Raw genomic sequence first — 27944 nt, forward strand, 5'->3', positions numbered from 1 at the left:
GCCTGTGTATTTTAGAGAATATACAGTTTCTTTATTTTATAGCACATACTTGCTGCCTGCCAATGCAATACCAAACGTGTTACTCTAGTTCGCTACACATGGTCTGCAGTGTAAAACTTCACGGCTTATTATTTAGTAAGGAAATGACCCAGACCTGAAGTCAACCATTTTGCTTATCAAAATCTCCATTAAGTAGTATTAAGAAAGCTTGAGTGAAGGTTTAAGAATTTGCATTTTAATCCAGGGCAAGGAATAAGATGTTATACTAATGGCAAAAATAATGTTTATAGATTAAATAGAAGAAGAAATTTTATATGACATATTAAGGCTACGAGTTTCTCTAAAAAGAACTTAAACATCTGCCTTCGGCTCAGGTCATGATCCCAGCATCCTGGGATCGAGCCCCACATCGGGCTCCAGCCCCACATCGGGCTCCCTGCTCAGCGGGAGGCCTGCTTCTCCCTCTCCCACTCCCCCTGCTTGTGTTCCCTCTCTCGCTGTTTCTCTGTCAAATAAGTAAATAAAAACTTAAAAAAAAAAAAGTTAAAACTACGTAATAAAGGGTAGGATATAATTAGGCCTATTAAGTATTCAAATGCAAGAGTGGGGGAAACTTAACGACTGAGCCACCCAGGCGCCGTCAATTTAACTTTCTTTATGGCAATTTCTAAACCCATGTAATAGTGATAGGGGCAGCCTAGGTGGCTCAGTCGGTTAAGTGTCAGACTCTTGGTTTTGGCTCAGGTCGTATGATCTTAGGGTTGTGAAATCGAGCCCTGCTTTGGGCTCTGTGTACAGCATGAAGTCTGCTTAAGATTCTCTCTCTCTCCCTCTCCTTCTGCCCCACCCCCATTAGTGCACTCTCTCTCTCTAAATAAATAAATCTTTTTTTTTTTTTTTTTTTAAGATTTTATTTATTTATTCGTGAGAGACAGAGCGAGAGAGAAAGGCAGAGGGAGAAGCAGGCTCCCTGCCGAGCAGGGAGCCCAATGTGGGACTCGATCCCAGGACCCTGAGATCATGACCTGAGCCGAAGGCAGACGTTTAACCATCTGAGCCACCCAGGCGCCCTCTAAATAAATAAATCTTAAAACGATTCTCTCCCTCTTCCCCTCCCCTTGCTCATGTGTGTGTGCAAATAAATAAAATCTTAAAAAAAGAAAAAAAAAAAAGAGTAGTGAAAACATTATTAATGAACCCCCACAGCCATCTCCAATTCTTACACCATGGTCAACCCTGTTTCACACATCTCATCCACTTTCTACCCACCCCTGAATTATTTTGAAGTAAATGCCAGACACTATATGATTCCAAAATGCTGTAAATACTCTGGCATCTATCTCTAAAGAGGTAGGACTCTTTGTCTTTACCATCGTATCACAATATTGTCTCTACGTTATCATTTCAAACATTAGAAAATGAGTAAATCCCTAAATATTATCAAATATCCAGGCCTTGGTCAAATTAACCCTTCTCACTTAAACACTCCTTTAAAATAAGGACACAATTAGATAAATGGAAATGGTATTTGAGAATCTTAGACAAACCTGATTCAAAAATTTAAAATTATACCAACTACCAAAGGGTAATTCACCCTGGAAGTATGGGAAAGGTACAGGTATATATAAGTAAAATGTAGATAGGTCTTTGCCCCCAATTTTTCTCCAGGCCTTCATAAATTCTAAAATTTGAACGATAAAGTTATGTGAGCTAAAATGAACCGCACGTTATGTCAGCAAAGAAATGCTACTCTCCATAAACCCGCACATGGTAGATGAGATTAATCACTTGTAAACTGTCTCAATATGGTGTGAGAGAAATAAAAATATATCCAAGTGCATGTGCAAGTATTTAGGAAGAAGTATATTTAGGTCTAAAATTCACTCTGAAATGCATCAAAAAACAAGATGGATTGATGAATGAATGGATAGAGATACCTGATAAGTATGGTACAGTGTTAACAGAAGACGCTAGGTGATGGGTATGCTGGTGTTTACTGTAAAATTTTTCAACTTTACTTATGTTTGAAAATTTTTATACTAAAATATGTGTGTAGCCTATTACTCATAAACAAAATGGTATGCAGAGTAAGACTGTAAGAGCCATAAATAAGTGACAGGATGACTGTGCCATCACTGCATGCTATTCTGTGGCCATATGGTTCTCTAACTCACTACCCTTGCTCTGATGGAATGCTCACCCAGCAACTAACTATAATTTAGATATACATACAGATATGCCAACAGAAAGCAAATATGATCAGCAATACAAATGAACTTATTTCTCATTGCATAGTGACAAACTGACTTTTTGATTTTTATACCAGTTCTCTTTGGAATTGGTTGACTAAGTCGGCTCCTGAGAGATTCTGGGAACGGTAGAGAAAACTGGGTTTCAGCAGGTCTAAGGGACTCTGCCAGGGAAGTAAATGGTCTTCCCTAAGCTACCTTGTCTCTAACTGTAGTACAATGTATTTATCTTTATAAACTAATGAAATTAAAGAATTAAGGATAATGATAACAAAAGAGCCTAACTGATTCCATTTATATGAAACTCACAAAAAGCCATAGAAATCTAGAGACACAAAGCAGGTCAGTGGTTCCCTGGGACTGGAAAAGCAGGGCAGGATAGGGGTGGGAAGTTGATTAGAATAGAGCATCTGGAACTTTCTGGGGTGATGAATATGTTTTATATATTTTTATCGTGGTGGTGGCACATAGTGACATACTTAGACATACCAACACTGAAAATAATTACCCTTTGTGTCTGTTAACTGTATCTCAATAAAGTTGATTTAAAAAAATGGGATCATGAAGGAACATCCTCTTTCAACACCCCCCGGCCACCCAAATCCCCTTCCTGTATGAGATTTTTTCCATGATCACTAATTTCCAGAAATTTATTTTATGAAGGACATGAGAATAAGTAATAAATAGAACGTCGTGCAGATTTTCCTCTTAACTAGTTTATGCTAGTAATAAAAACGCTTCAATTTAAAAACATTTCAATCCACTGTACCCTGAAGGGTAAAAAAGGAAGCAGTTCTCAATCTAAGAGCATTTCTCTCTCCCATTAATGAGGGATTCAGGTTGCAGCACGATACTGAGACTGCTAAGGGTGAGCATGTACCCAACTGGCTTCAATGAAGCCCTCTGCTTACTACTACCTTGAGCTTCAGTTAGTAAAACTGCAATACAATGTGACATTTGTCTTTCCTCCAGTGCTTTTCTGTCCAAGATTTGAACAAAATTAAGTCAGCCCCATTTACTCAGTCTAGTTCTCGATCCTAACACAGTTCTGGATGTTTCTTCCTCAAAGAGCAAGTGTGTGTATATTCCGGCTAGCATGAAAATCCTCTTCCTCCCCACTTCAAGGTGCAGAACCCTAAACATAGCTAACTACCAGGAACCTATTCTATGTGTCCCTACACACATTTTAAAGCTAAAACTTCCAAAAACTCAACCATAAGCATGTGAAAAGCCCTTCAAAATTACTATATTTAACAATTACTACCAGGTAAAGACTGTAACATCCCTTCAAGTTTTTTTGACCACAAATCACTGCACACATAACACAGAAAAAAGTAACTGAAACAAAATTTCCATGAATGCTTATCTTTATGTAACATAAGCTGGACATTGTTATTTCCTATTGTATTATAAAAAATTAGCATTACCCACTAAATTGATTTCACAACTCAACAAATGGGTCCTGATCTGTGTTTGATAAAAGACCAGAGAACAAAGGACTGTCCAGCTTCCCTACTGTCTGAGGGATTTCCAGATTGGAGTTCCTAATTTGCTCCTTGTCTCCACTAATGAGGCATCATTTGCCAGTCACCATTCTGCAGGTTTTAGAAATAAAAAGAAAACTCTGACGAAGATCCTAACTTCAAAGAGTCTTTACGTTTGGTAAAGAAGAAAAAAGCTATACTGGAACCCTAAGAGAGAAACAAAGTAAAACAGTAATAGGGAGAACAGACATTTCTTCTACCTGGGGATAGGTAAGTCAAGGAAGGCTTTAGGAAAATGTGGCACCTGACGTGGTCCAAAGTGTGACAAGGATTTATACATGGGATGATGTGGGAGGGGGTGGAGTACTCTAAATGAAGAGACAGCATAAAAACAAGGACAGAGAAATTTCAGGATATAAACAGCAGATTAAAAGGCCCCATGTCAAGAGAAAGCTAGAGGCCAGAATACTATCTCTTTAAATTCTAGGCAAAGAAGTTCTTCTGCAGACAGGTGGAGGCTCTAGAGATGTCTAGCACAACAGCAACCAGACTATAATTTGTAACTGCCTTTTAGAAAAAAATCTAGTGAAAAATGCCTGGTGGTTTTAAAGAGGCTAGATATATCCATTTTTACATACCACGGTTTAAAGAATATTCAGAAAACAAATATAAATGTTCTAAAAAATACCTTAGACATGCTATCCCATCTATTAATGTGGATAATGTAATAATCAAAATGACTTTAACAACATGATTTCAACAATGAGAAATGCATTCTAAAAAGTGAAAACAAAAAAAAATGTCTCCAAAGTTTTAGTAGTGGAGAGTTTTATGACTTTCATGTGATCATAAAAATGGGCACCATATACTTAAGACCTACTGTACTTGCCAGGACTGTAGTACATGCTTCACATGAATAAAAACTTTTAAAGTCCTAAGAGAAAAATCTTCTTTTCCTCCCCCAAAGTCAGCCGCTGTTGTAGAGCAGAAGCCCACAGGTCAGAAACTTGTTTTTCAGACCCTGAAAAACAATACACTCCAGGATTTCTTCCATCTGAACCTCCAAAAAAATAACTATTTCCGAAAATCCTTATCAAGATATACAAGTGCTTTTATCACCTGGGCTTTCCAGCCTAAATTCTCACCAGTACTGCCCAGTGTCTTCACCCACCTTTCCCCTCAAACACAGCACAATTTGGTGCCTCTGCACATGCTCTTCTTTCTTGTTGGAAGAAATCCTATTGTCCTTCAAGGCCAATGAAAAGTGTGGCAACATCGAGTCTTCCACCGAGGCTCTTAGTAGCTCACCCACCAGGACTTCACAGAACTGAACTTGGCCTCCTTATAGCACTAACCTTTAAGTATTAATTAGTTGTTCACTTGTTAATCTCCACCAGGCAGGTAAGATTCTTATTGACCTCTACCTACTTTCTCCCCAGCATACAGACTGATGCTTGGTACATACTAACTGCTAGAGACCTGGTTGTCAATGAAGATTTCGTCTCACCCTAACGAAACCCCACAACACTCTTAAGTTTCTATAAATATCTGAGTAGAAAACGTTAACATGGAATTAGAAAGTATGCTAAAAAAATAAATCAAGAGATGACTGTGGACTGAACTAATGAGTCAAGCCTGGCACATGCAAAGTGACACAGAAAAGTTAAAGAAAAAAAAAAGAATTCTACATTCCCGAAGAAGGGAGAATTCGCAAGATGAGCAATGGAGAAAACTAATAATATGAGAAACAAGTTGTGCAGCCTCCGGGAAAAGGAATGCGCAGGACTGGCACTCATATAAGAGCGAGGTTCCAGGAACCGAATGGACTGGCCCGGCTGCACAGCCAGGACAAGAAAGGGAAACCGCTTGGTCGGACTCCAAGACGGAGGTGCGCGGTTCTGCCCGGGCGAGCGGGGCGGGGAGAAGAGGAAATGACGAGCCAAAAGGGGGTGGTAACGGCGCCGGGCCGGAGACCCGGGCCGAGCGTGCTGAGAGGAGGGGCGCGACGGGGCAGGGGAGTGGGCGCACTAACGGACCCCCTCCCCCGATCCGGGAGACGGCGGGGGCGGGCCCGCAGAGCGCAGAGGCGGGGGCAGGCAGGCTCCCTCTCCCCGCCGCGCCCCGGGCCCTGTGGCCGCGGCGCGTACCTTCCCCAGGCCTCACTCGCGACCCAGCGGGGGCTGCAGACAGGCAGACCCGGCTCTCGGAGGGCTGGGGATCGCGGGCCCCGCGGGAGACTTCCCGTCCGGAGGGCCGGAGCACGGAGAGTGCAAGGGCGGGCTTCAGTTTGAGGCCCGAACAATCTGGAGAAGACCGCCAAAGCCCCGGGTGTGCGTGGACCTGAGTGTAGGGACATTCGTGGCAAGCAGGCCACCAACCCCGAGCCTGGGGCCTGACAAACTGGACCTAAGGATCGGGAGAAGGGGGACGCATCCCCAGCTGGCACAGGCACCCTGCAAGAGTCTGGACCCCGGGTGCTCGCTCCCGAGGGCGCCATCCCCGCGCGGGGCGGCCCCCTGCAGGCCCCGGCCGGGAATGGCCCGGGGCACTAACAGGCCCCGACCCGGGGCCGCCAGCCGCCCGGCTCGGCTAGGCTCAGCTAGACTCCCGGGGCTCGACGGGCGCCTGGGCCTCTCCTGAGTGGTCAGCGAGACCCGCCAATCGGGGCGCTGGGGCCGGCTCTGGGCCGCTGGATATTGGCTCCTCACACTCACCGTGCCTCGCTCCCCCGGTTCGCTGCCCGCGCTGATTGGCTCCAGTACCGGACCCCGAAACCCAATCAGAGGCTCCAGCCGCCGCTGCCGCCGCCACTGCCGCTGCCTCGCAAAATGGCGAACCCGAACAAAGGGGAATGGGGCCTCCCTCCAACCGCCTCCGCGCAGGCGCCTCTGAGACCACGCCCCCTAACCCCCAGCACCGGGCTCGCCCCTCCCCCAGTTGAAGGAGCATCGCGCAGGCGTGCCCTGAGGCCACGCCCACTTCTCTGATTTGACACCATCTCCGGCTGAAGGAATACGCAGGCGCCTTCTAGACGCGCCAGATCCTTGAACTCAAACACCGCCCTAAACATAGTACTACGCAGGCGCTAACTATCTCCTTTGTCAACTGCCCACCCCCTTCTCTGAGGTCGCTGGAGACACACCCCTGGGGCTAATGCGCAGGCGCCGTTCTTCCCCACTCGCGGTGGGCTGTCTCGTTACGCATGCCCGGACGGCGGCGGGACATTCCACGGATTTTACCGCCGGAAGTTCGGCGGCCATTACCAAAGAGTGGGAGTTTGGCTGACTAGCTAGAGGGGCTTGTTTCCGCCCGCTCCTGGGTGGTGGGCGGCCATTTTAGGTGCGTGCAATTAAGGGCTGTGGTGGGATTGGCTCCGCGTCTAGGTTCGTCCGCTGCTTCCCACCTACCAGGGCCGGATCCGGAGCCCTTCCCCGCGGGGCGGGACCTCGCAGCGGCCGACTCCTTTCCAGGTGAAGGGTAACCCGGGTACGTTGAGGTTTTGAGCCAGCCTTCCCGCTCCTTCCCACGGGACCCCAGGACAGGCCGTACGCCCTCGCTGACCCGCCCTAGGGTAGGATACAGAATGGGAGGCCTCTCTAGACTCCTTCCCCTGTCCCCCGAAGAGCAGGTGGGGGTGAGCCTTCCTTGAGAGGCCGCCTTTCCACCCCCTCCCTTGCAGCTCTGCAGTACACTCCCCTGGGCCGGACACTCCTCGGTTGCGGCTCGACGGGACTGTGGCCAAGTCCTTCCCTTTTTCTTGTGGGCCAAACCCACTGGGGAAATACTTTTGGTCAGGCCGAGGAGAGGAGACTGTCCTCAAACCGCCTTGCTCGGGCGCGGAGAAAGGAGGAGGCGCCTCCTAGGGACCGCCTTTTCTTCCCCTGGCTGAGCGGGGCGCTCCAGGAAAGCGCGAAATGCGGGCGGGGACCGGCCGCCGCGACCTAGCCGTTCTTCCTCATCCTTGCCCCAGTAGAGTTTTGTATTACTTCCTAGAGGCTCAACGAGCTCACGTTCAGCGATAAATGTGGGGGAAGAAATTGCCAAGTGGGTGGTCAGGGCAGTTTGAATATAATACATACAGGCCGCCTAAGCATTTTTACTTCCTTTTCCCTTCTCATAGCTGAAGAAACACTTAAGTTCTGGAAATAGCGACTCAGTATCATGGCCGGCAGTCCTAATGAAGATTCAGAAGGAAGCAGAGTGCGTAACAACTATTAACTTATCGGTGAACTGAAATTCAGAATAATTGAGGTCAAAAGCATAAACACTTTTTAATTAAAGCAATATTGTCTTTTTTTTTTCCCCCTCTCCAGCTGATTTACTTCAGAAAGGCTGATACAGTCCTAGGCAGAAACCGTCCATCACTATCCTTGTACACATACTTTTAATTTGTTGTAGTTCCTTAAGTTCTGCAGGTCGGGTTTTAAATCAAAGAGGGACAGTGGTGGGGGACTCAGTAAAGGGAAATGAAAGAAACAGCTTAGTGTTTTTCTGTATCAAATAAAACCTTTTCTTTCCCTTTTCACATTTTAGATCACTTATGTGAAAGGAGACCTTTTTGCATGCCCCAAAACAGACTCTTTAGCGCACTGTATCAGTGAGGATTGTCGAATGGGTGCTGGGATAGCTGTCCTCTTCAAGAAGAAATTTGGAGGGGTGCAGGAACTGTTAAATCAACGTGAGTTTTGAAAAACAGCTGAATTAGTCTGCCTTGTCTAGAGCATCTTGACCTCCTGTTATATTTTAATTGTTAGACAAGGATATACATGCAGAGAGCGGGGTTCCTAACCACTGAGTACTTAATAACTCTTCAGATTAAGGTTTTTCTCTACAAAAGTAGCCTGTAGTTTGGGTCTTTATCACACCAAACTTGAATTCTTGTAAAGGTTTCTAATCTCTTCCTCTGTCTTAAAACTTTTTTGATATTACTTTTTGATATTACTCTACTTTTCTGAAACCTTTACTCTACTTTTCTGAAACTTCACTTCAGTTCCACAGGTATTAACTCAGCATTCAAGATCCTCTGTTTACCCATATTGTACTTACTCTTCAAAGAGGAGTTTAGAAACCTCTTCCTTACCTTTCTCATCACTTTCTACCGAGATTTTAAACCAGAGATACGTGTTAGAACCACCTGTAGAGCTTCTGTAACAGTTGTTTAGATCATAGTCCAGGCTTATTGGGCCAGTCTCCCCTGGTGATTGCTTTAAAACAATTTCTTAACTTTTTTATCGTAGTTCTTTGTAAACATGACACTGTCTCTTCATTGAAAACTCTTTGGTCATTAGAAACTTTTATATATCTATGTTCTCCACAATGCTTAGCACAATAAATAACCCTTTGTCTGTAAAAAAATCACTGAAGTTTTTAAAGTGAGTATGGGTGTATTTGAAAATATGATCAGGACAAAAGATGGGGTAAGAGGAAAACAAGAACAAAAAATGAATAAGAAAGCTGGAAGTTAAGGAAGGAGGAAAGTATTACAGAGTGTTTCTTCAGAATTGAAAATTATTTTTAGCTCTGAAGTGAACTCAGATCTGTAAAGATTTTTTTTTCAAATTGAAGAATGCAAATCGGTGCTTTGTTTTTGTTTTTGTTTTTTTACCTTTCTACTATTAAATGACTTTTTCTTAGAAAAGAAATCTGGAGAAGTGGCTGTTCTGAAGAGAGATGGGCGATATATATATTACTTGGTAAGATGGGGGTCAATTCTCACTATGTCAATTTCTCACTAGGTCATAAGGACTGGTGAACACATGGGCTGTACTGCATTTGTCGATCATGATTCTAGACAACCAAAGATGACAAAAAGCTTCTGACCTCATGCTCACTTAGATCAAGTGGTGGTGGTTCTGTGGAGCACTGGGTTAGAAAGGAACATGAGGCTGCATCCCAGCTCCACGGTGAAGAGTACTGTGACAGCCACCAAAAGCCTCTGTTCTGAGAGTTGGAAAAGTTAGGGATGTCCCACATACTTCAGTTCTTTCCTAATTAGAGTGTGATAGAAACAGTAGTTTCTCAAAAGACAGATTGCCCAAAGGAGTTTTTCTCTCATTCTTCCCTATTGAATGCAGTGCCTAGTATTACTTAACTCCTTTCCTGCCTTTTGCCTCAATGTGGGATTCTTTCACTCTCCAAATGGTCTTCAGGCCCCAGAAGGAGTGTAGCTTCTTGGTGATGGTGCTAGGTCACTTAGAGCAACCAACCCACTACACATCTGATTTGGACAGCACACTGAGTGGGGACATGTCTTAAGATCTTTGGATGCTCTCCTTAAGGCCGATGTGGCTTCCAGTCTTGTTTGGAACACTACCAATTTCTCTTTGTTCTATAGAGAAACAAAAAGCAAATAAGCATGGTTTCTAAATAGACTTAACAGGAAGTTTTCAGGTGGTATGGGTTCTTCCTTGTTGCAGATATATTGCTTATCTCTTGGAAGTGGCACAAAGACTTTGACCTACCTTGCTTAAAAACAATAGACAATAGGCACTGCCTGCTAATATGGGCTTCTTGGCAAAAGGAAAGGTTATCACGTGGCAGTGTCTGGGTTTCTCAGGCCCCGTTTAGTAGATTTTCCTGAGGGCCTCCCATAACTGGAAAAGACAGTATGACATTTGTCATTCTGCTCTGAACTCTTCTATAGAAATACACTTATTTTAATTATCAGGATGTTGGGAGAATGTGATGGCTCTTTGGCTGTCATTTTGGACTAATGGAAGTTTGAATTCATTCTTTGTACTCAGATTACAAAGAAAAGGGCTTCACATAAGCCAACTTATGAAAACTTACAGAAGAGTTTAGAGGCCATGAAGTCCCACTGTCTGAAGAATGGAGTCACCGATCTCTCCATGCCCAGGCAAGGAAATCCAGGGCCCTAAATAAAGACTTGTAACTGAGTGGTGGGATTTGCTGTCTGACTTGAAAGCTTAACTCAAAATATAGGCTTAAAAGTGGACAAATTTAAAAACTTCTAAAAATCACCAGTGAACCAGTGATCAGACTTTAGGCCACATTATACCCATTTCTTAGCCTGGGTCCAATGAATCAGGATAATTAAAACACACCTGCTTCAGCCTACTTTGTAGGGAGGATCTGTTGGTTAGTCATCTTTGTTGAATTCTGGGCATCTTCTGCCTGAGGCTGAGGCTCTGTTCTTGAAGCAGTAAAAGCCTAAGAACCAAGACTGAGCAATTGTGATATTCTTCTGGGCCATTTCACGTGTCCCAAGCTTATTAATCTGGTGCAAAGAAGGTTGTAAATTATCACTGCCTTAAACTGCATGCTTATTGTGGTCAGTGTGGTGGTAGCCAGAGGATAGGTCCCTTATGTAATGTATTAGACCCTCGATATTGGGAGCCTAAGGGAATGGCGTTGGGGGTTCAATATCCTCTTTACTTTCTTCTTAGGGAATAGGCTCTTGGGGTCATTTCTCTTCCTGTCAGTCTAATTTTGAGTCCGTGCTGACCATGCATGCAGGTTTGTTCTAAGCCCCAAGTTACTTATGAATGTGGCTACAAAATCCCTCATTTACCCTGGGCTGTAATGTATTCATGTCTTCTGTATCAGAAACTGTTACGTGTTTTTATCACAATTTTTTTATGGACTTAATTATCAGACTATATGAAATTAGCAATTTTAAGTCTTTCCCCCTTAGGGATATTGAGGATCAATAAAGTAACATCTTAGAAGAAAGGTGCCAGGTAGGAGAGTTTTGTGGGCTGACTCAGGTTTCTCACCAGGGTGTTGCAAAGACCTGAACTGTAATCAGCTTGGCATTTCCCAGCATTTCATTTTGATTTCCTTTTTGCCAAGATCTTGTCTTTTGTCCCTCTTTTTATTTTCCTTAGCATTTCATTATCATAAGTGTGTTTTTAAAATCCCAGCTAGTTTTTATCAATAAAGAAGGATAGTGAGTCTCCCATGTCACCGCAGTCACCCATTTTCTCAAGGTAGCCTCAAGCAACTGAGAAGTGGCATCTTATTAGCAAAAGAGAAGTGACAGCTGTTGGATGTTGGGGCCATCTAGGAACAGATTAGGTGACTCACAACAGGAATTCACTTCCAAACTCCTACCATGGGTGTGAGACCAGATCATTTGTCTTTATGCTTTGGGTGGGTGCAGCCTAAAGGAAGAGGGAAGAAATGATTTCCTAGGTACCTTCATCACAACCCGTGGAGCTGTTTTGTCTTTTTCAGGATTGGATGTGGTCTTGATCGTCTGCAATGGGAAAATGTATCTGCAATGATTGAAGAGGTGTTTGAAGCCACAGACATCAGAATTACTGTGTACACACTGTGAACAGATGCGTGCTGTGGATGTGTCCACGTTCTGTGTGATCCCTACTGGACCGTAGCACTGGACGAACTGACCTGAAAACGGTCTGAGGAAAGATTCGTGTGAAGTAGTCTGTGTCACAGGCCAGACTTGGGTTGCTGTATTCTCATGATGGGACTGGGACTCTGGAGGAGGGATTGCTTGGGAAATGTTGCTGTGATTTTTTTTTTTTTCCTTCAGGAAGGTAAGAAGTAGAATGCCTCATATTAGGCAAGGAAATCAGATGTTGGGCCTCTGACCTGTTTTGATCCAGGATACGACCTGACTTGTTTGGCTTGCCACTAGGTGGCAGCACTGATTCTACTTTTCTGCTGTTTAAGAGAAATTTCAGGAAGGATGAACATTTCAATTAGTTTTGCGTCTTTTGTCATTTGTGAGCTTGCTTGATATTATCCTTATGTCATTCTAGGAGAGAATTATGGGTTTTGTTTAAGTTACAAAAATGAGTCTTAGGTTGTTAACAAGAAATTTTTGGTGACAGAAAAGGAAAAATAAACATGTTTTTCTTGGGGGTCCAATGAGGTTCTGTGCACACGGCTGTTGTTCTGGACCTGGGTAATGGAGGATTCGCCTGTAACTAATTGGGAAGAATCAGACAAAAGGTCCAGTGGGAAGAGCAGCAGGGTGAGAAGAAATAAGAACGGACAAGAACTGTGGGTCAGCATTACTGGAAAGGCAGATGTTTAGAATCTCCTCATGGTGAACTCTTGCTCTCTTCTGTCTACCACATAGCTTCTGCAATTGAATGGGTCTGAATTCAGTCATGGAATAAATGAAATAATGTATATGAAATATCTGCTGAATTGCTTAGGGCAGAGTAATGACTCAACAAATCAGTGGTTCTCAACAAAATCCTTCCTTAATGAATCTTTTAAGAAAAAAGCCCACTTCCTTCAAAAACTCTAGTTTGGCAGTTTGGGGTGGGGTGGGGGAAATGGCTAGGTTTCTTTGTGTCATTAAGCTGCAGAGGGGATTGTGATCATGTAGCCAGCTGGGATGGAAAACAGTACATATTAGTCCCTTTTTCTTCTTTAGCTAAGAGAGCAGCACTTTATCCACTCCAGTGTTTACAGTGAGAGAATAGGTTCCTGGATTCAGTATCAAAGGTACTGGGAAAACTAGTGGAATTCTTTTTTACCATTACTATGGTAGTAGGAGTTAAGACAGGGTTGCCTGGCTAGCTCAGTCAATAGAGCATGTGACTCTTAAGGTTGGGATCGTGAGTTCAAGCCCCACATGAGAGGTGGAGCCTACTTAAAAAAATAAAAAGTTAAACTAGCCTGAACTATTGATTTTCTTGCTAGAGTGAATTCTGGGTCTGTTGTAGGACTTGTTGCTTTCCCAAGTGTAAAAAGAACTGGGTTTCAGAAGGGGCTTGTCGAAACACTAGGAAAACACTGGTTAAATATAATCTTTGTACTTTAGACTTGTGTTCTTATCACACTGTAGTGTGATAGGAGGCAGCAGTTTAAAAAACTATTTACTTCTTTTGTATCTCTGGAACAGACAAGTTCATGTCGTTGGGGTAGGAGTAGTGCAGGGCCAAGTTCATTGTTGAACTCAGACTGAGGCTTTTGAAGCTTTGCTTTTGTCCACATACAGTAAAACTGAAGGGGAAAAGAGAATGAATACACAATACAGAAAATGAGAGTGGGATGGTAAGAGGAAACTTAGAATCAAAGTATTTTGCTTAACTATGCAAATAAATCTTTGCTCTTGGCTCAAAACATTGGTTTTTGTAGGATTTAAAGGTATTGGGGTTAATTTTTTTCGTGGAGTATGAGCCTTGAAGATTCTTTGAACAAAGTCTAGTCTCGGGGAGGACTGGCTGTAAGTGGAATTCTGTGACTCAGTGGGGATATGATAAAGTGCTTTGTCATTTGCAGATAGTCTTAGGGTCAAATTCTGATGACTTATCACACTTGAAGCTTGGGAAGAGGAGGCATGGCCTGATAGAATGAGCAACATTATTCCAGGAAACCTAGTTAGAGTTTGGCAAACACCCAGAAATTCACACATGAAGTTTTGCTTCTACAGAGGACTCAAGCCTTGGAAGAAAGGAGACTTGATACCATCCTGCTGTCACCATCAAGTACCACACATCAACTAATCTTACAGGGTGTGTCTCAACGTTGAAATCCTACTTATCCTCTCCTTAATCAAGTGGCTAATTGCTTATTAAGTAGCAATGGGAACATGGATATCTTATAACAGATTTCCCCTGACCTTCGTTTCACCCTCTGCCATATTCCTTGTCTTCAGAGAAGGGAAAAGGCACTCATTTACAAGTAATCTCAAAAAATATTTGATAAAGGTCAAGACTGGGGTGGGAAGTTGGCCTGGGAGAGTTAGTATCCTGTGTTGCCTAGACAAGCCCTGGGTTAAGCCGCCCTCCCACTTTCTCATGTCATGGCTTGGCTCATAGCCTGGGAACATCCCTATTCCTAGGACTTGTTCACTGTTCATAGTAACTTCTAAATGCCCAAGCTCCTTAAAAAACCTGCTCACAGAAAAACCACACCACTTCTTTTATTAATGTTGCTATTTTTCTTAAAAAACCAACTTCACGTAAAATGCATTTCTGGACATATTTCAAAGATCTGCACAGACCTTGGGTCTGAGGTTCTTTGCCTCAAGCAGCCCATTGGGGGAATAATTAGGCCCTTCTGCCCCACAGATGCCTGGTGCCCATATATAGTTGCCATTTCTTTCTTTGTAACTCACTTTCCTCTTTCCCAAGAGCAGCCTTAGGGAGAGCCGTGGCTTAAATGATTTACAGCATGAGCAGTATACTTAAGAGTCCTTGGAGGACCTGTGCACTAGGATTGGTTGGTGTCCAATGTTGTCCATCTCAAGTGGTATTAGGAAGTCAGGCATGTCCCAGATGGCCATACATGTCACTGCTGTCTCCTGGTGGCAGCGGGCAGACCTTAGTGAGAAAACAGAAAGCATGTTACCGAGAGCTCGCTGGCCCCAAACAATGAGTTTTCTTTTGAGCTAGGGTTTCTGTGTGCCCTCTGAGCAAGTGTGAATTTCTCCCCCATAGTCTCCTGTGATTTCCACTTTACCCAGCGTTAGGTGTGTTGTGTTTATGTTTTGGTGTGGTTCACACAGGGAAAACCCCAGAAAATACCTCCTTGAGTTAAATATATGGTTAAATTCTATTGTCATTTTTTTTTTAAAAGAAAAAGATGGAATAAGAAATATAAGGCAAATTTTCTTTAACAAATGCCCATTTCTTAGTATTTTAATTAAGCAGAGTTGTTCTTTCGGGCTTTTAGATTACAACTTGATTTCATGCCAATTTTTTTTTTTTTTAACTTGGTACATTTTAACCTTTCCCTTCAGGAACATGAATAACTCAGAGTACAGGGAAGCATGTTAATGGGTCCAGATAATACGGTTATGTACACTAATGGAAGGAGGCTTATAGTGTGGAACATGTCCAATAATACTTTATTTAAAAATAATTTGACTTGGAAGTGGACTTTTCCTCAAACTGATTAATCTGTTTTACTTCCGTTTAGATTAGCATAAAATAGTTTCCCCGCCCCGGGGCGGTGCTGGCGCTCAGGGCCTCGTGGCTCCCCCAGCCCAGCTCCCCCGCCTTCGGAGCCCAGCGCCGCCGCCATGTCTTCCGGGGCCAGCGTGAACGCTCTGCAGCGCCTGGTGGAGCAGCTCAAGCTGGAGGCCGGCGTGGAGAGGATCAAGGTCTCGCAGGCAGCTGCAGAGCTTCAACAGTACTGCATGCAGAATGCCTGCAAGGATGCCTTGCTGGTAGGTGTTCCAGCTGGAAGCAACCCCTTCCGGGAGCCCAGATCCTGTGCTTTATTCTAAAGGCTGTAAGGAAGAAGTTCACTGAGGAATGCTTTTAAGCGCAAAGTGATGAATAACTGCCTCCAAGTCTCAAGAAAACACTTTTCTCCAGACAAATGACTTAGATATTTCAGACCTTTCCTTGGCCTGGTCCTATAGCCAAAATTCTATAGAAATTGATGAGTTTCTACTCAGATAAGGAAACTGGGTGAGGGGGAAGACTAGATAATAATGGTCAGACTCTTTTGGTAAAGTGCTTTTATATTAAACAAAAATGTTACCACCAAATACACCTCTTTCATAAGCGAATTACTGGTGTTTCTATACCTGGAATATTATGTTTGTTTTATTTACTGGATGTTTACATTTTGGGAAGGCAAACATTTTTGTTTGTTAAAAAATTGAATATTTCTAATTTGTTCCTAAGATTTTTATACCATAACAAAACTGTTCTTTTCTCCTGAATTTACAGTTTCTAAATGAAGACAAGCAAGTGTAAAACTGGGGGAAGAACAGGCTTTATTAATCAAATGATGTCTTGATTTTTCTAAATGAGAAGATTGCTTTATTTTTAACACTAAACATGGGAGCTGTTTCTTAGCAAACTTGTTTGGAAAGATTCATGTTGTGTTGTGTATTAGATTGCCCCATCTGTGTATGAAGCAGATTGGGTCTTTGTCTTCTTAAGTTCCTCTACTTTATAGTTGTGGTTGTACTTAAAAAACAAAAAACAAAAAAACACACCATTATCTCATGTCTTTAAAAAAATGTTTAGGGGCGCCTGGGTGGCTCAGTTGGTTAAGCGACTGCCTTCGGCTCAGGTCATGATCCTGGAGTCCCAGGATCGAGTCCTGCATCGGGCTCCCTGCTGTCAGCAGGGAGTCTGCTTCTCGCTCTGACCCAACCCCCTCATGCTCTCTCTCTCTATCTCATTCTCTCTCTCAAATAAATAAATAAAATCTTTAAAAAAATAAAAATAAAAATAAAAAAATGTTTAAATGTGTTACTCAGAACACTGCAAATGATTAAAAACAAAATAATGTGAAAATATTACGACCTAAATAAATTCTTAATGTCACAAGTGTTAAAAAAAAAAAAAAAAGATTAGCATAAAATACAACCCTCAATTATCTAAAATTAAAAGCTCCTTTTAATCCTCCTTGAAGTGCTTAATTTTTATAGCAGATTTAGCTATCTAATTATTCGACTTAATGGAAAAACAACAGTACACACATACAAACACATCTCTGAGGCCTTGCTGGCTAGGCAGCTGGAAGAAGTGGCCCATGGCTCTGAAAGGTGTTTAAGAAGAAACTATACTATAGTTAAGATTAAGCTACCAGTCATCATTCTGGAGAGTCTATGTAGGGTTTATAATGACGGTGATAACACCTACAGTAATAAAATCTTCAAGGAATTTAAAAGTTAATTTTGTATTTTCAGAGGTCACCCTTAAAAATCTGTTTTTACCACTCCTCACCACCAGAGTGGTGTCTTATTTTATGTGAGCAGAGTACAACGTGGCATTACCTGACCTGACCGTCTTCCCACTGAATTCAATGAATAGGCACTGCTTTTTTAAGAAATGGCTGAAAATCGTGTCTTCTTGGATTGGCGAAAGCTCAGCTGAAGAATTATCAGGCACCCTGTGTGCATGCCTAGTAGCAGACACCTGCCAACATCAAGCTCCAGAACATTGATATTTCCCAAAACGTGTCAATGAAGCCAACCTCTTCTCTTTAGAATATTAAGAGTGAGAGACACCAGAAATAAACTGAATAGCTTCATGGAAGCATGCTGCTTTATGTTTTATTAATATGTGAATTGTTCCAGAATTGAAGTTGGAGAAGAGGGTGGTAAAGACCCTTTCTCCATTTCTGGAGGATTTTGATCAGTCAGGCCTTGTGAGGGGACTTGTTTGTAGCATTTCTGCGGGAACAAACTAGATCAGACCAAACTCAAAAAAAGTTAGTGAAGGATCTTTTACCCTCTTTCCTGAGGGTAATCGGCCTGTTTCTCTGAGAGTCTAATTTACCCTCAGCAAGAAGCCAAATTGGCCTTAATTGTGTCCTAATTATTTGCTTAAATAGCTAATCTTTACTTCCAGTTCTCCACATCTTGGTATCTGTAGGAGGCTACTTCTGAGCTGCTGCTAACATACAAACATCTTTTTAACCCTTTCAACATTCCTGCATAAAAGAACATGTTGCTGTGATATCCCCATTCCTGAATTCAGCATTTTTCTATCTGTTCTGAGGTCTTCTCAAAGTAAGAAAAATGTTCTTGCATTATACATTCACACAAATTATTGGTCTCCTTCAAAGCGGAACCATTTGTTTGAAAACATGAAAGCGTCTCTGGCAATAAATAAATAAGTTGAATACAAATCCATCTGGGGACTTTCAAAAGTACCAAAAATGAAAAAAATAAGTAAAATTGTCCTTGAAGGAACGAAAAACCTCCATTACAGGGCACTGGAAGAGTAAGACTGCAAATGGGGGTGGGGGTGGGAGGAGGATGTCCAGAAGGTGTCCAGAGTTAGTAAGTCTGGACTCCTGTCCATGGGGGCATGCTTAGGGGAGTGAGGTCTCCTCTCTGCTGTTCAGTCACAGGTCCTCGCACCATCCAGATCTGACCAGGGCAAGTCATTCTGTCTCACCAGAGATTTCGGATTCCTGTCAACCTTGAGTATTCCAAGGTATGGGAAAAGTTCGTTTGATATAAAAGGGTAGAAGCGAGAAAGGTTTAGGGAGAGGAATTGAGAGGAAAGAGAAAAGGAAATGGGATCTCCTAAAATGTTCTTACAGCCAACCAAAAGAAATGCAATTCGTCGGGGCGGGGAGGGGGGTAAACCAAACATACCACCCATTCCACCGGCCCTCCAGCCTTCTACTCAAGGGAAGGGCTAGGGACACAGCATGGCGCCATGACTCACGTGAGGCTGGGCCCAGTGGCCTACTTCAGGATGTCCGCCAACTTCTCCTCGTAGTACAGGAAGTTCTCCTGAATGTCCTCCCAGGGCTCAAAGGCCTTGGATTGGCCCTCTTCTTGCTCCACAAAATTCTGCCAGACGTACTCGAAGTCCTGGGGCTTCATGATGCGCAGCCGGCAGCCGGCCTCCTTCAGCTTCCTCAAGGCGGCCTGCACGTCGGGCTCCTCCCACATGAAGAGGCGCCCCACCAGGATGAGCAGGCGCAGGTTCTTGGTCTTGCCGAGGGTCCGGATGATGTGGTCGGCGCAGGCCGCGCAGGGGCTGGACGACACGTACCAGGTGACGTTGTAGCGCAGGGCCGGGTCGAAGGCGGGCAGGATGGTGTTGAAGAAGGCCTCCTCGGCGTGGGCGGCGGCGTGCTCGTCCTCCAGGTACCCTCGGGTGGCCTGCACCTGGCCTCCCTTGCCCTGAGCTTCAACCACGTAGCACAGGAAGGTCTTGTTCCGCCCGGAGCTGTACTCCACATTCCGGAACTGGAACTTAAAGAAGTTGACGGGCAGCCGCTCCCTGTGGGCCGAGGGGGCAGGGCGACAGGGGGGAAGAGAGGGCGATGAGCGCTCCTGTTCCTCGGACCAGCCCGGAGCAGGCGGCTCTCCAAACTCGGTGCCTCGGGGACACGTTGGCTCATCCTATCAGAGCAGGCCTTGCCTAGGCTAACATCAGGGACAAAAAAAAGGCAGGACGGAATCCAGAAGGGTTTATCTGGAGGAGAGGAGAGAATTTGGAGGTGGCGCCTTCCGGTCACCCCAATAGGGAGGGTCTCCAAACACTCCACCATCCCTCCAACACACAGAACACTCCTACATTTCTGAATCAGTCACTGCTTCACCTGGCCACACATCAGAACCACCCAGAGGACTCTATGCACGTCAGTGCCTGGACCCCACCCCAAATCAACGAAATCCGATCGGCTGGAGAGGGCCCAGGCACCAGCATTTTTAAAAAAACTTGCCAGATGATTCTAATAGGTGGCCAGTTTGGAAAAGCAGTGTTCCAATAGTAATCTCACAAAGTAGCAAGCAAATAAAATTTCTCCTGATAGAGCAAGACAAAGATTCAGCAGAACATTTCCTGCTTCCGTTTGTCTTCCCTGCCACTGACCGCTAGTGTATCTCAGGCGTGGCGTGGCCCACCACTCAGTGCCGCGCTCTCCCACTGACTGCTTCTCAAGCCTGGCTTTTCCCGCAGCTGAAAGAGTTGTCACAGGATAAACGTCCAAGAATTTTTTATCTTTGAGGTCAGACTACCCGAGAGTACCTTGATATGATACAGCTTGTATAGTAGTATTGAGTCGTTTCAAAATCATAAAAGACTTGGCCTCTGCCACCCAGATGGTTCTAATCTAGCAGCTCGACTCTAGCTAAGAGCATTCGAAAACCGCTAATTTTAAAATGCGTAGGGAGCATGGAGGACGTGGGACAAAGGTTCTCGAACGTTTAGCCTTGATTCAAAAGGCAACAGAGAATTGTTACAGGCCCTTGACTAAAGAAAGTTGTAATAAAAGTGACATCCACGGGAGATGACATGGTGGCTTTAAGCAGGTAGAGCACGGCTGGGGAAAAGTGTGAACTGAAGGAAGCCCGTTTGGTATCTTAGGAGGCCAGATTTGGTGATGACTATGTCCAGTGGCTTCGAGGGTGGGATGGATGATTAGGAAATGAAACCAGCAGAAAAAGGCCAGGTTTGGGAGGAAGTTCAGTAGTAAGAAGGAGGAGAGAGCAAGGTTTCAAAAGGGGATAGAGAGGGCAACAGAGGTGATTGTTTTTATCTTTATGTGTGTCTGCATCTCTTTCTAAAATAGGGAAGCCTTTTGCAGGTTAGGAGGCCAAGGAGAACGAGGAGGCTTTCACAGGACAGACTGAAAATGTCACAGGAGAGGAGGGGATTGAGTACCGGCTTGGGGATGCTGAATGTTTTCTTTTTCTTTCTTTCTTTCTTTCTTTCTTTCTTTCTTTCTTTCTTTCTTTCTTTCTTTCTTTCTTTTTCTTTCTTTCTTTCCTTTCTTTCTTTCTTTCTTTCTTTTCTTTCTTCTTCTTTCTTTTTTTTTTTAAAGATTTTATTTATTTCCTTGTCAGAGAGAGAGAGAGAGCACAAGCAGGGGGAGCGGCAGGCAGAGGGAGAGGGAGAAGCAGGCTCCCCGAGGAGCCCGGAGCCCGATGCGGGGCTTGATTCCAGGACCCTGGGATCATGACCTGAGCCGAAGGCAGATGCCTAACTAACTGAGCCACCCAGGCATCCCTGAATGTTTTCTTTTTTAAAAAATGTAATCTCTGGGGCCGCGCCTGGGTGGTTCTGTCAGTTAAGTGTCCGACTCTTGGTTTCTGCTCAGGTCATGATCTTGAGGTCGTGGGATCAAGCCCCACGTCAGGCTCCCTCCAGACGTTCTGATTTCATTGGGTTGGTGTGGGGCCCAGGCACTGACATTTGTAGAATCCTCTGGGTGGTTCTGATGGGCTCCATGCTCAGCGGGGAGCCTGCTTGAGATTCTCTCTCTCTCCCTCTCCCGCTGCCGCTCCCCCCTCATGTGCTCTCTCTAAAAATAAACAAAAAATTTTTAAAAAGGTAATCTCTGAGGTTGCCCCAGAAGATACCCTGTGGCAACCGTTAACTCTACTGTTACTTCTCTACATGCCTTCCCTTTCTAACTCCCAGGACTACAGGGAACTCCCAGGTGTCCCAGAGCCTTGGCTTCTTAGGGATAAGCCGCAGGTGCCAAAGAGCTGAGTAAACACGAGCTGTTTCCCTGCAGTTCTCCCTGCCCCCATCACAAAATTGTCTCCACCCAAGTTTCCATATCTCTAGCTGTCAAGTTAAGTTTCCACTGTGGAGATGGATGTGTTTGAGGACCTGGCCCCAGGATTCCTTCAGATACTATACTTAGCTCTCTAAACCCCTCTGTCCCTAGTTGGATGTGTTTATTATTTACTTAACATTTTGGAAGAATGGATGGCCTGATGATTCCCCTCTCCTATTTCAATCCCTGTTGGGAGTTCACTTACACTGAGCTCTCCCCAATTAAACTCACCCTACAAGACCACTCCTGGATTTTACCGGTTGCTAAATGGTCCCTTCACTTCCTGGAATGGCTTTTTTTCTCTGAGAAGCACAGAGCTTACCTTTCTTGCCCAAACACTTTATGCTTTTCAAGGCCTTTCGCCAGACACCCCCCCGCCCCCTGCCCCCAAGCCTAGTCCAGAGCCACCTGTATGATGGATTCTCAGGCGAAACCCTTGGAAGTATTCATGACTGTGTGGTTGATTGGGGGCTTCCCCAAAGCTGCCTGTGTGGCCCCCCGGGTTTCCTTCTGGAGCCCCCAAAAGCATTGCTCCAACTTTGCCAAATACAGCCCAGCCAAGAGCGTGAATTTGGCCCAGCATGCAATTGCAAATTGGCTCGCTGATCTGAGGGTGTTACTTGTCCCAGCCTCTGTTTAACTCTGATGTTTTCCCCTCCTCCTCTTCCCTTTGCAAGAGGAGAGGACCCAGAGAAACCTGAAACCCGAGGGAGAGGAAGAAAGTTCACCTCTCTATAAATACCAGTTTCCCACCCCTCTGGCTGGCAGCCCCATAGTCTGCTCCGTGCCTCAGGAGAGCCTTCTGGACTAGGTGCCTAAGGAAGGGAAATACTTTCAAGGGGCAAAGGAAAGTCAGGGAGCGTCTTGGCTCGCAGTCTTTCCTTTGGGCTTGCTCAAAAACTGGGCTTGCTTGGCTTCTCAATGGGCTTCTTGGTTTTCCAGAAGGAGCATAAAGGTCAAATGAAGTTCTTTGGGCCTCCCACAGGCCTGCCACAAGCTGAAACAGCCAGGCCCTGGAGAGGAACCAGGAGAACAGAGGCGGAAAAGGTCTGAAATCTCTCCAGGGAGCTGGACAACGTGGCCATCTCGGGTGATTTTATAGAATCACAAAATAAGTCAACACTGTTATACCTGCTAGTGGAAGAAAGGAAACAGTGACACTAATTTCTCAGATAATCACAAACATTTTTTTTCCCTAGTAGCATGATGCCTGAGTACCGTAGTGACTTATAGTCTTACTCTCGCCCCCCAGCGGGGTGTTTTCTTTTTTCTTTCTTTTTTTTTAAATTTTATTTTATTATGTTATGTTAGTCACCATACTGTACATCATTAGTTTTTGATGTAGTGATCCACGATTCATTGTTTTCGGATAACACCCAGTGCTCCATGCAGTACGTGCCCTCCTTAACCTGCTGAAATGGGGCGTGCATGTGCCTGTGTGTTGGAGTGATGGTCTAGAGAAACACACTGGTAGCAGATTTCTTCACCTGGGCTCAGTCACTGCTTCAGGCACCAAAACCAACAGGGCTACTCCTCCCCCTCCCCCGCTTCTTCAAGCACCCCTTCCTCATACTTTCTGCAGATAGGTCACTCACACTTCATCTGCTGAGACCCAGCCTCCTGGGCCTTGCAGTTCTCTAGGCAGGAAACCAAGAATCCTAATCTCTAGGAAAGACTGTTTACAACATGGTCAACTTGATGGAGGGAGAAGGGATGTGAATAAATGTAAGATATATATTTTTCTCACGTTCACATTGAAAGAATATTTGCGCTCCCTAAGCATAAATCTATACGGTGAAAGAGAGCAACCTGGAAGGCAGTAGAAGCTGGTCTGAGATGAAACATTTGCTCCAAAATGATCCATGGGATGGAAAAATCTCCTCACAGGTCACTGAGTGTTTACTTGGTTCAGCTTTCCTTGCCAGATCTCTCAAAATCTGCTTGAAAGAGGCAGATCTGATGGTTTCGGTCTCCTTCTCCTTTTTCCAGACCACTTGCAAAGTGGATGCTGAGGAGTGGGCCCAGGCAGAAGGAGGATAGAAGCAGAGAGTTCTAACAGCCTGACTTTCTAGAGCCCAGATGGGGTTTGCCAGGCTGCTGGCTCCTGGGTTGTAATTCTGGATGGGATTCGGCCCTAGGGAAGCCCTGAGCCACTGCCTTTCTCCTGGGAGGCACTGTCTTCACACTCAGTGGAGGCCAGGGTGGCCAGAGTCAGTGGCTGTCTTCTACTCTTTCTGGAACAAGCCTCCCCAGCATGCTCTGGAGCCCAGGATGAGGCGTGAGGGGCTTGTGGCATTAATAGCCGAGTTGAAGGTCCCCCACTCCTTGCTGTCCCTTCTCCTCTGAATCCTGCATATCCTCTCCGCATTTCCCACGTGACCAGAGGAAACCACTGGTAGCTACAGAAGCAGTTGAAAGGACAGTCACAGCCTGTGCCATTTATCTCTCTTCCATACCAATCCCTTTGCTAGCAGGTTCAGCGTGATGCAAAATCGTATGCAGCACAACTAGAGACAAACAAAGACGAACACACAGCCAGGGGTCCTGCTAGGCAGAGACATAGTCGCTCATCACTGGGATGGAAAGATGAGGAGACAACTAATTCTGGTACCCCAGAGCTTCCCTAAAGCACGCCGAGCTGAGAGGCAGGCATGGACCTGTGGAATTCTCTTCTATGCATGGACCTGTGGAATTCAGGGCAGCTGGCTCTTCATAGATCCTGAACTTCTCTCCTCCCAGAAGCCCTCCCCACAATTAGTTCCTTATCCTAATGCCTGGCAGACAGGCTACCATAAAATAGGTGTTCATTCATTAGTTCATTTATTTATTTAGCAAGTATCTATTAGGAGCTAGGCACTATTCTTGGTGCGAGGGATAAAGCAGTTAAAAGGCAAAGTCCCTGTCCTCATGGAAGTTAAATACTAGTGGGGAAAACAGGCAGCAAATAAATGATTCCTATTTAGTAAATATTTGTCGAATATAAAAAACCTCCCATTTATGGCTTTTTTTTCTAGATGCAGTGTGGTGATTTGGAGTCAGACAGTCCCGGGGTTTACGCCCTACTCCATCCATTAGCTTTGGGCAAATTACTAATCCCTCTGAGGCTTGGTTTCCTCATCTGGAGGATAGGTCGAGTAATCCAACCTCTCAGAATTTGGACAATGGTCAACACTCAAGAAATTAAGCCTGGTGCTGTTGGGTGGTGCCTTCTCTGGACCTCAAATCTTACCCCTCAGAGCTGAATCTTAAGCACAACCAAACCTGAGCCCTCTCTACTTTTCTTCTAGTGTTTAGAGGGTTCTCTCTGTCCTTGGTGTGCTGGTTTAACACCCAGCTCTGTGACAGGAAGGGAGGGAGGGAGGGAGGGAGGAAGGAAGGAAGGAAGGAAGGAAGGAAGGAAGGAAGGAAGGAAAGAAAATCCTGATTTCTAAAGTTTGCTGATCTCTGTAAACACTCCTACTATGGAGATTTCAAAAAACCAACATGACGTCACTGAACGCAGAGTTGGGAAGAGATGCACACAATTGATTCTCAGTCATCGTGAGTTGGCTTTGGCACACCTCTGCAGTTTTAGACCTTTTTCTAGCACCTTCTACCTTGTAATTTTGTTAATGTTTTTGGTCTGCTTTCTATCCCGAGTGCCCTATTCAAGCCAGGATCACAAGTGGGGCATATCTCCTTCTTCCTACCTGGTATGCCCTCCTCACCTCCGACTATTTCCCAAAAAGCTGCTGGCTCTTCTGCTAGTTTGCAGCCCAAAACCAAGGAGCAGGAGAGACAGACCCATCCCCTCTGGGAGTCTAGGCTAGGAGAGGAGCTGCTTTGCTGACCCCCGTGATGCCAGGGCATCTGGAGAGGAAAGGAGGGGAAACCTGTTCCCTCATCCTGTCCCTGCACAGACACAGCCGCACCTCTGGGCTATTTTAAGCCATCTGTTTACCCTGAGGGGCCCAGGAGACAGATCTCCACAGCTGTTACTTGTGGCCAGGAAACACTCAGGGCTCCACCTCCCTCCTGAACTACTCTCAGAGCACCCAGAAAACTGCCCTGCTGCTCCTCTTTTTCTGAGCCTTGGGTCAGAGAAGCCTCTGAGCCCCACTACCTCACAGATGGAGATAGCTGGAACCCTGTTTGGGGAATCTGGGACCCGGAATGAGTAAGAGACCCGTGGAAAGAACACTTGGCTGGAGTCAGAAGACCTGGTTCTATGGTCTTGAACTCAATCTCCCTGACGCAGTTTCCCCTCTGTAGAGTGGCAATAATGTAACCCCCCTCTCCCAGCATGGTGCTGAGGGTTGAATGGGCTCACGCACGTGCAAGTATGCGGTGAATATAGAGCCCTGGACGAACATAAGTTGCATCGGAGGATTTGACCATTAGGACCAACCCCCATGTTTAGTTGAACGTAGTCTAATTCTGTTCCAGACCTATCCTGCCCCTGTGCTGGGGAGATCACAACCCTGCGCAGGGTGGGTGTGCATGTGCCTGTGTGTGACCAAGGGCAGCATGGACCAGCAGGCTTAGGGTGAGGAAAAGGATCTCCTTCCACAGGGAGCCACTGGAACTGCGGACTCTCCTGGCCTGGTAGCCCTCGGCTCTCCCTAGGTCCATATTAATCTGTGCTCCTCTTGCTTCTTTAATACTACGACAAGGTTGACATTCATTGGTTGGGCATGGGTGAACGCAAGGTCCAGGCTCTTGCCTGAATTCTTCCCTCAGGAACTAGGTTGCATTTTTCCCTCAGGTTCTCTTAGAAATCAAAAAGATGTCTGAGCTGGAAGGGACCTTAGGGATCAACTTAGTGTAACTTCCTCATGTTACAAATGACAAAACTGAGACCAGGGCTGGAAAATCACTTGCCAAGCTTCAAAAGGCAAGTCCGGAGGGCCACCCAGGGCTCCTCTGCCCCCTGAGAACATCATGCCTCCATTCTTCCTGAAATTTCTCCTAGTGTGGACCTTACTCTGCCTGTGGGCATTGCTGGAGACGCCCATCAAGGAAGCCTTGGGGCTGAGGGAGGCAATGTGGCCCTACGTATCCCCTTCTTATTCTTGGCCTACGAACTTCGCTGGGTCTTTTGCAAAAGGAACAGAGAGGGAAGAGGAAGAAGGACAACTTGGTTTTATTCCTGGAGATGGCATAATCTGGGCAAGACAGAGGGACCCTGTATATAGGCCTCTCTTTGGGGCCTGGAGACCCTTCGCTCAGGGTCCTTGTTCCTCCTTGGGGCTGTGGCTGAGGGCAGAATACCTCTTCTGCCCAGAAGCTCCTGGCCCTGGACTGTTACCTGCTCTGTAACTACTGTTGACTGGGGGTGGATGTGGAGAACCCCTGGGCAGACTCAATTCAATAAGAAAAAAAATGCTTCTCACTCAGCCTTGGGAAAGGGCAGATCTGTTTTCCCTGTCTTAGGATCTTCCACTCCAGAGAGAAGCTGTAGAGAAAGAGTGAGAGCCATGCAGAGAGAGGAGAGGCCCTCTCAGCAGCAGGGAGAGAAGTCGAGGGAGGAGGTACTTTGGGGCCATATTTAAATGTGTCTGTGTCATCCGCTGTCCTTACCCAACTCCCTGTGACTAGACAGCCTGTACCCGGAGAGGCAGATGACAGCCCACTACCAGGAGGCCTGAGCGGTGGTTTCATTCTCTGGGGCCTTGCCTCCGAGGAGCTGCTCCTACCTCCCCCTGGTTAGGGGGTGTGGTAGGTGTCGCCCGAGAGGCCAAGAGAGATTTGCAGCTGTATCCGTGGCAGCCCCTACCATACACGGTAGGCTCATGGCGGCAGGACCGTGCCCTTGACCCGTACCATGACCATCCTGAATTCCCCCAGCCCGCCCGCAGCCCACGCTTTTCTAGGGAGGAGGCCCCCGGCCCACACCCAGGTCTCACCCTGTGACAATCTCAAAGGGAGGCAGTTCAATCAGCTCCTTCAGCTTCTCAGGGTCATCCAGGTTTTCCAGATCCTCACCATTCTGGGAAGCGGGCGCCGCGGGCTCAGCAGCCGCAGCAGCCGCAGCGGCCTCTTCTTTCTGGGCCATGGAGGGGTGGTGCCTCTGCAGTCACTGAGAAAGAGGAGAGGCAGCGAGCGCCTGGGGCCTGGGCCTGGCGGCAGAGTCCCAAGCAGCTGTCAGCAGCTAAATCTGCCTGGGGACGACGGGAAGAGGCCCCGGGCAAGCCAGGCTTAGTGTTCTCACCTCCGGGCCACACAGGCTTTATAACCAGAGCCCTCCGCCCCTCCCCCAGGCCTTCACCCTGTATCTTTTTTTAATTGAGTGACA

At 45.6% G+C, this 27944-nt stretch overlaps 4 protein-coding genes across 17 annotated transcripts in view; 2 read left to right on the top strand and 2 right to left on the bottom strand.

The window, feature by feature from the left end:
• NFYA (nuclear transcription factor Y subunit alpha) overlaps positions 1–6584 on the bottom strand; it is a 28142-nt gene extending 21558 nt beyond the window's left edge. For 7 of the 8 annotated variants that reach the window (XM_036086896.2, XM_036086907.2, XM_036086905.2 and 4 more), the window contains exon 1: positions 6448–6584. The gene's annotated coding sequence lies outside the window, so the exon portion shown is untranslated. Of the gene's footprint in view, positions 1–4904; positions 4923–6447 lie in introns of those variants that run through there. The other variant, XM_078055360.1, reaches the window with a different exon arrangement.
• A 322-nt stretch (positions 6585–6906) lies between these two features.
• OARD1 (O-acyl-ADP-ribose deacylase 1) lies at positions 6907–13353 on the top strand. Of its 7 annotated transcripts, none has more exons than XM_078055364.1 (6): positions 6907–7072; positions 7854–7933; positions 8267–8411; positions 9368–9426; positions 10477–10589; positions 11930–12589. In XM_078055364.1, exons 2-6 carry the CDS (start codon positions 7895–7897, stop codon positions 12030–12032), a joined length of 459 nt encoding a protein of 152 aa, XP_077911490.1. In that variant the 5' UTR covers positions 6907–7072; positions 7854–7894; the 3' UTR covers positions 12033–12589. The 7 variants fall into 7 exon arrangements, with proteins under 7 accessions (XP_077911490.1, XP_077911488.1, XP_035942810.1 ...); XM_078055362.1 differs by lacking the exon at positions 6907–7072 and adding an exon at positions 7079–7304; XM_036086917.2 differs by lacking the exon at positions 6907–7072 and adding an exon at positions 7079–7219.
• A 148-nt stretch (positions 13354–13501) lies between these two features.
• LOC118532368 (guanine nucleotide-binding protein G(I)/G(S)/G(O) subunit gamma-10) lies at positions 13502–16193 on the top strand. The gene is made up of 2 exons (XM_036086919.2): positions 13502–14187; positions 15596–16193. The coding sequence occupies exon 2, from the start codon at positions 15699–15701 to the stop codon at positions 15903–15905; it is 207 nt and encodes a 68-aa protein (XP_035942812.1). The 5' UTR covers positions 13502–14187; positions 15596–15698; the 3' UTR covers positions 15906–16193.
• Positions 14588–27768, bottom strand: APOBEC2 (apolipoprotein B mRNA editing enzyme catalytic subunit 2). Its single transcript, XM_036086916.2, has 3 exons — positions 27556–27768; positions 18820–19383; positions 14588–14997 (listed from the first exon to the last, which is right to left on the bottom strand). The coding sequence occupies exons 1-2, from the start codon at positions 27702–27704 to the stop codon at positions 18840–18842; spliced, it is 693 nt and encodes a 230-aa protein (XP_035942809.1). The 5' UTR covers positions 27705–27768; the 3' UTR covers positions 14588–14997; positions 18820–18839.
• Positions 27769–27944: the final 176 nt, after the last annotated feature.

The sequence above is a fragment of the Halichoerus grypus genome, chromosome 9, assembly GCF_964656455.1.
Source record: "Halichoerus grypus chromosome 9, mHalGry1.hap1.1, whole genome shotgun sequence".
NCBI classification, from domain to species: Eukaryota; Metazoa; Chordata; class Mammalia; order Carnivora; family Phocidae; genus Halichoerus; species Halichoerus grypus.

Bases quoted from the DNA above. Each gene is read 5' to 3' on its own strand.
- LOC118532368 (XM_036086919.2), top strand. From the start codon at position 15,699: ATGTCTTCCGGGGCCAGCGTGAACGCTCTGCAGCGCCTGGTGGAGCAG.
- APOBEC2 (XM_036086916.2), bottom strand. From the start codon at position 27,704: ATGGCCCAGAAAGAAGAGGCCGCTGCGGCTGCTGCGGCTGCTGAGCCC. The intron at 19,384-27,555 runs GTGAGACCTGGG...CTCGGCCCACAG, and splicing joins CCCTTTGAGATTGTCACAGG to GGAGCGGCTGCCCGTCAACT.
- OARD1 (XM_078055364.1), top strand. From the start codon at position 7,895: ATGGCCGGCAGTCCTAATGAAGATTCAGAAGGAAGCAGA. The intron at 8,412-9,367 runs GTGAGTTTTGAA...ACTTTTTCTTAG, and splicing joins GCAGGAACTGTTAAATCAAC to AAAAGAAATCTGGAGAAGTG. The intron at 10,590-11,929 runs GCAAGGAAATCC...TGTCTTTTTCAG, and splicing joins ACCGATCTCTCCATGCCCAG to GATTGGATGTGGTCTTGATC.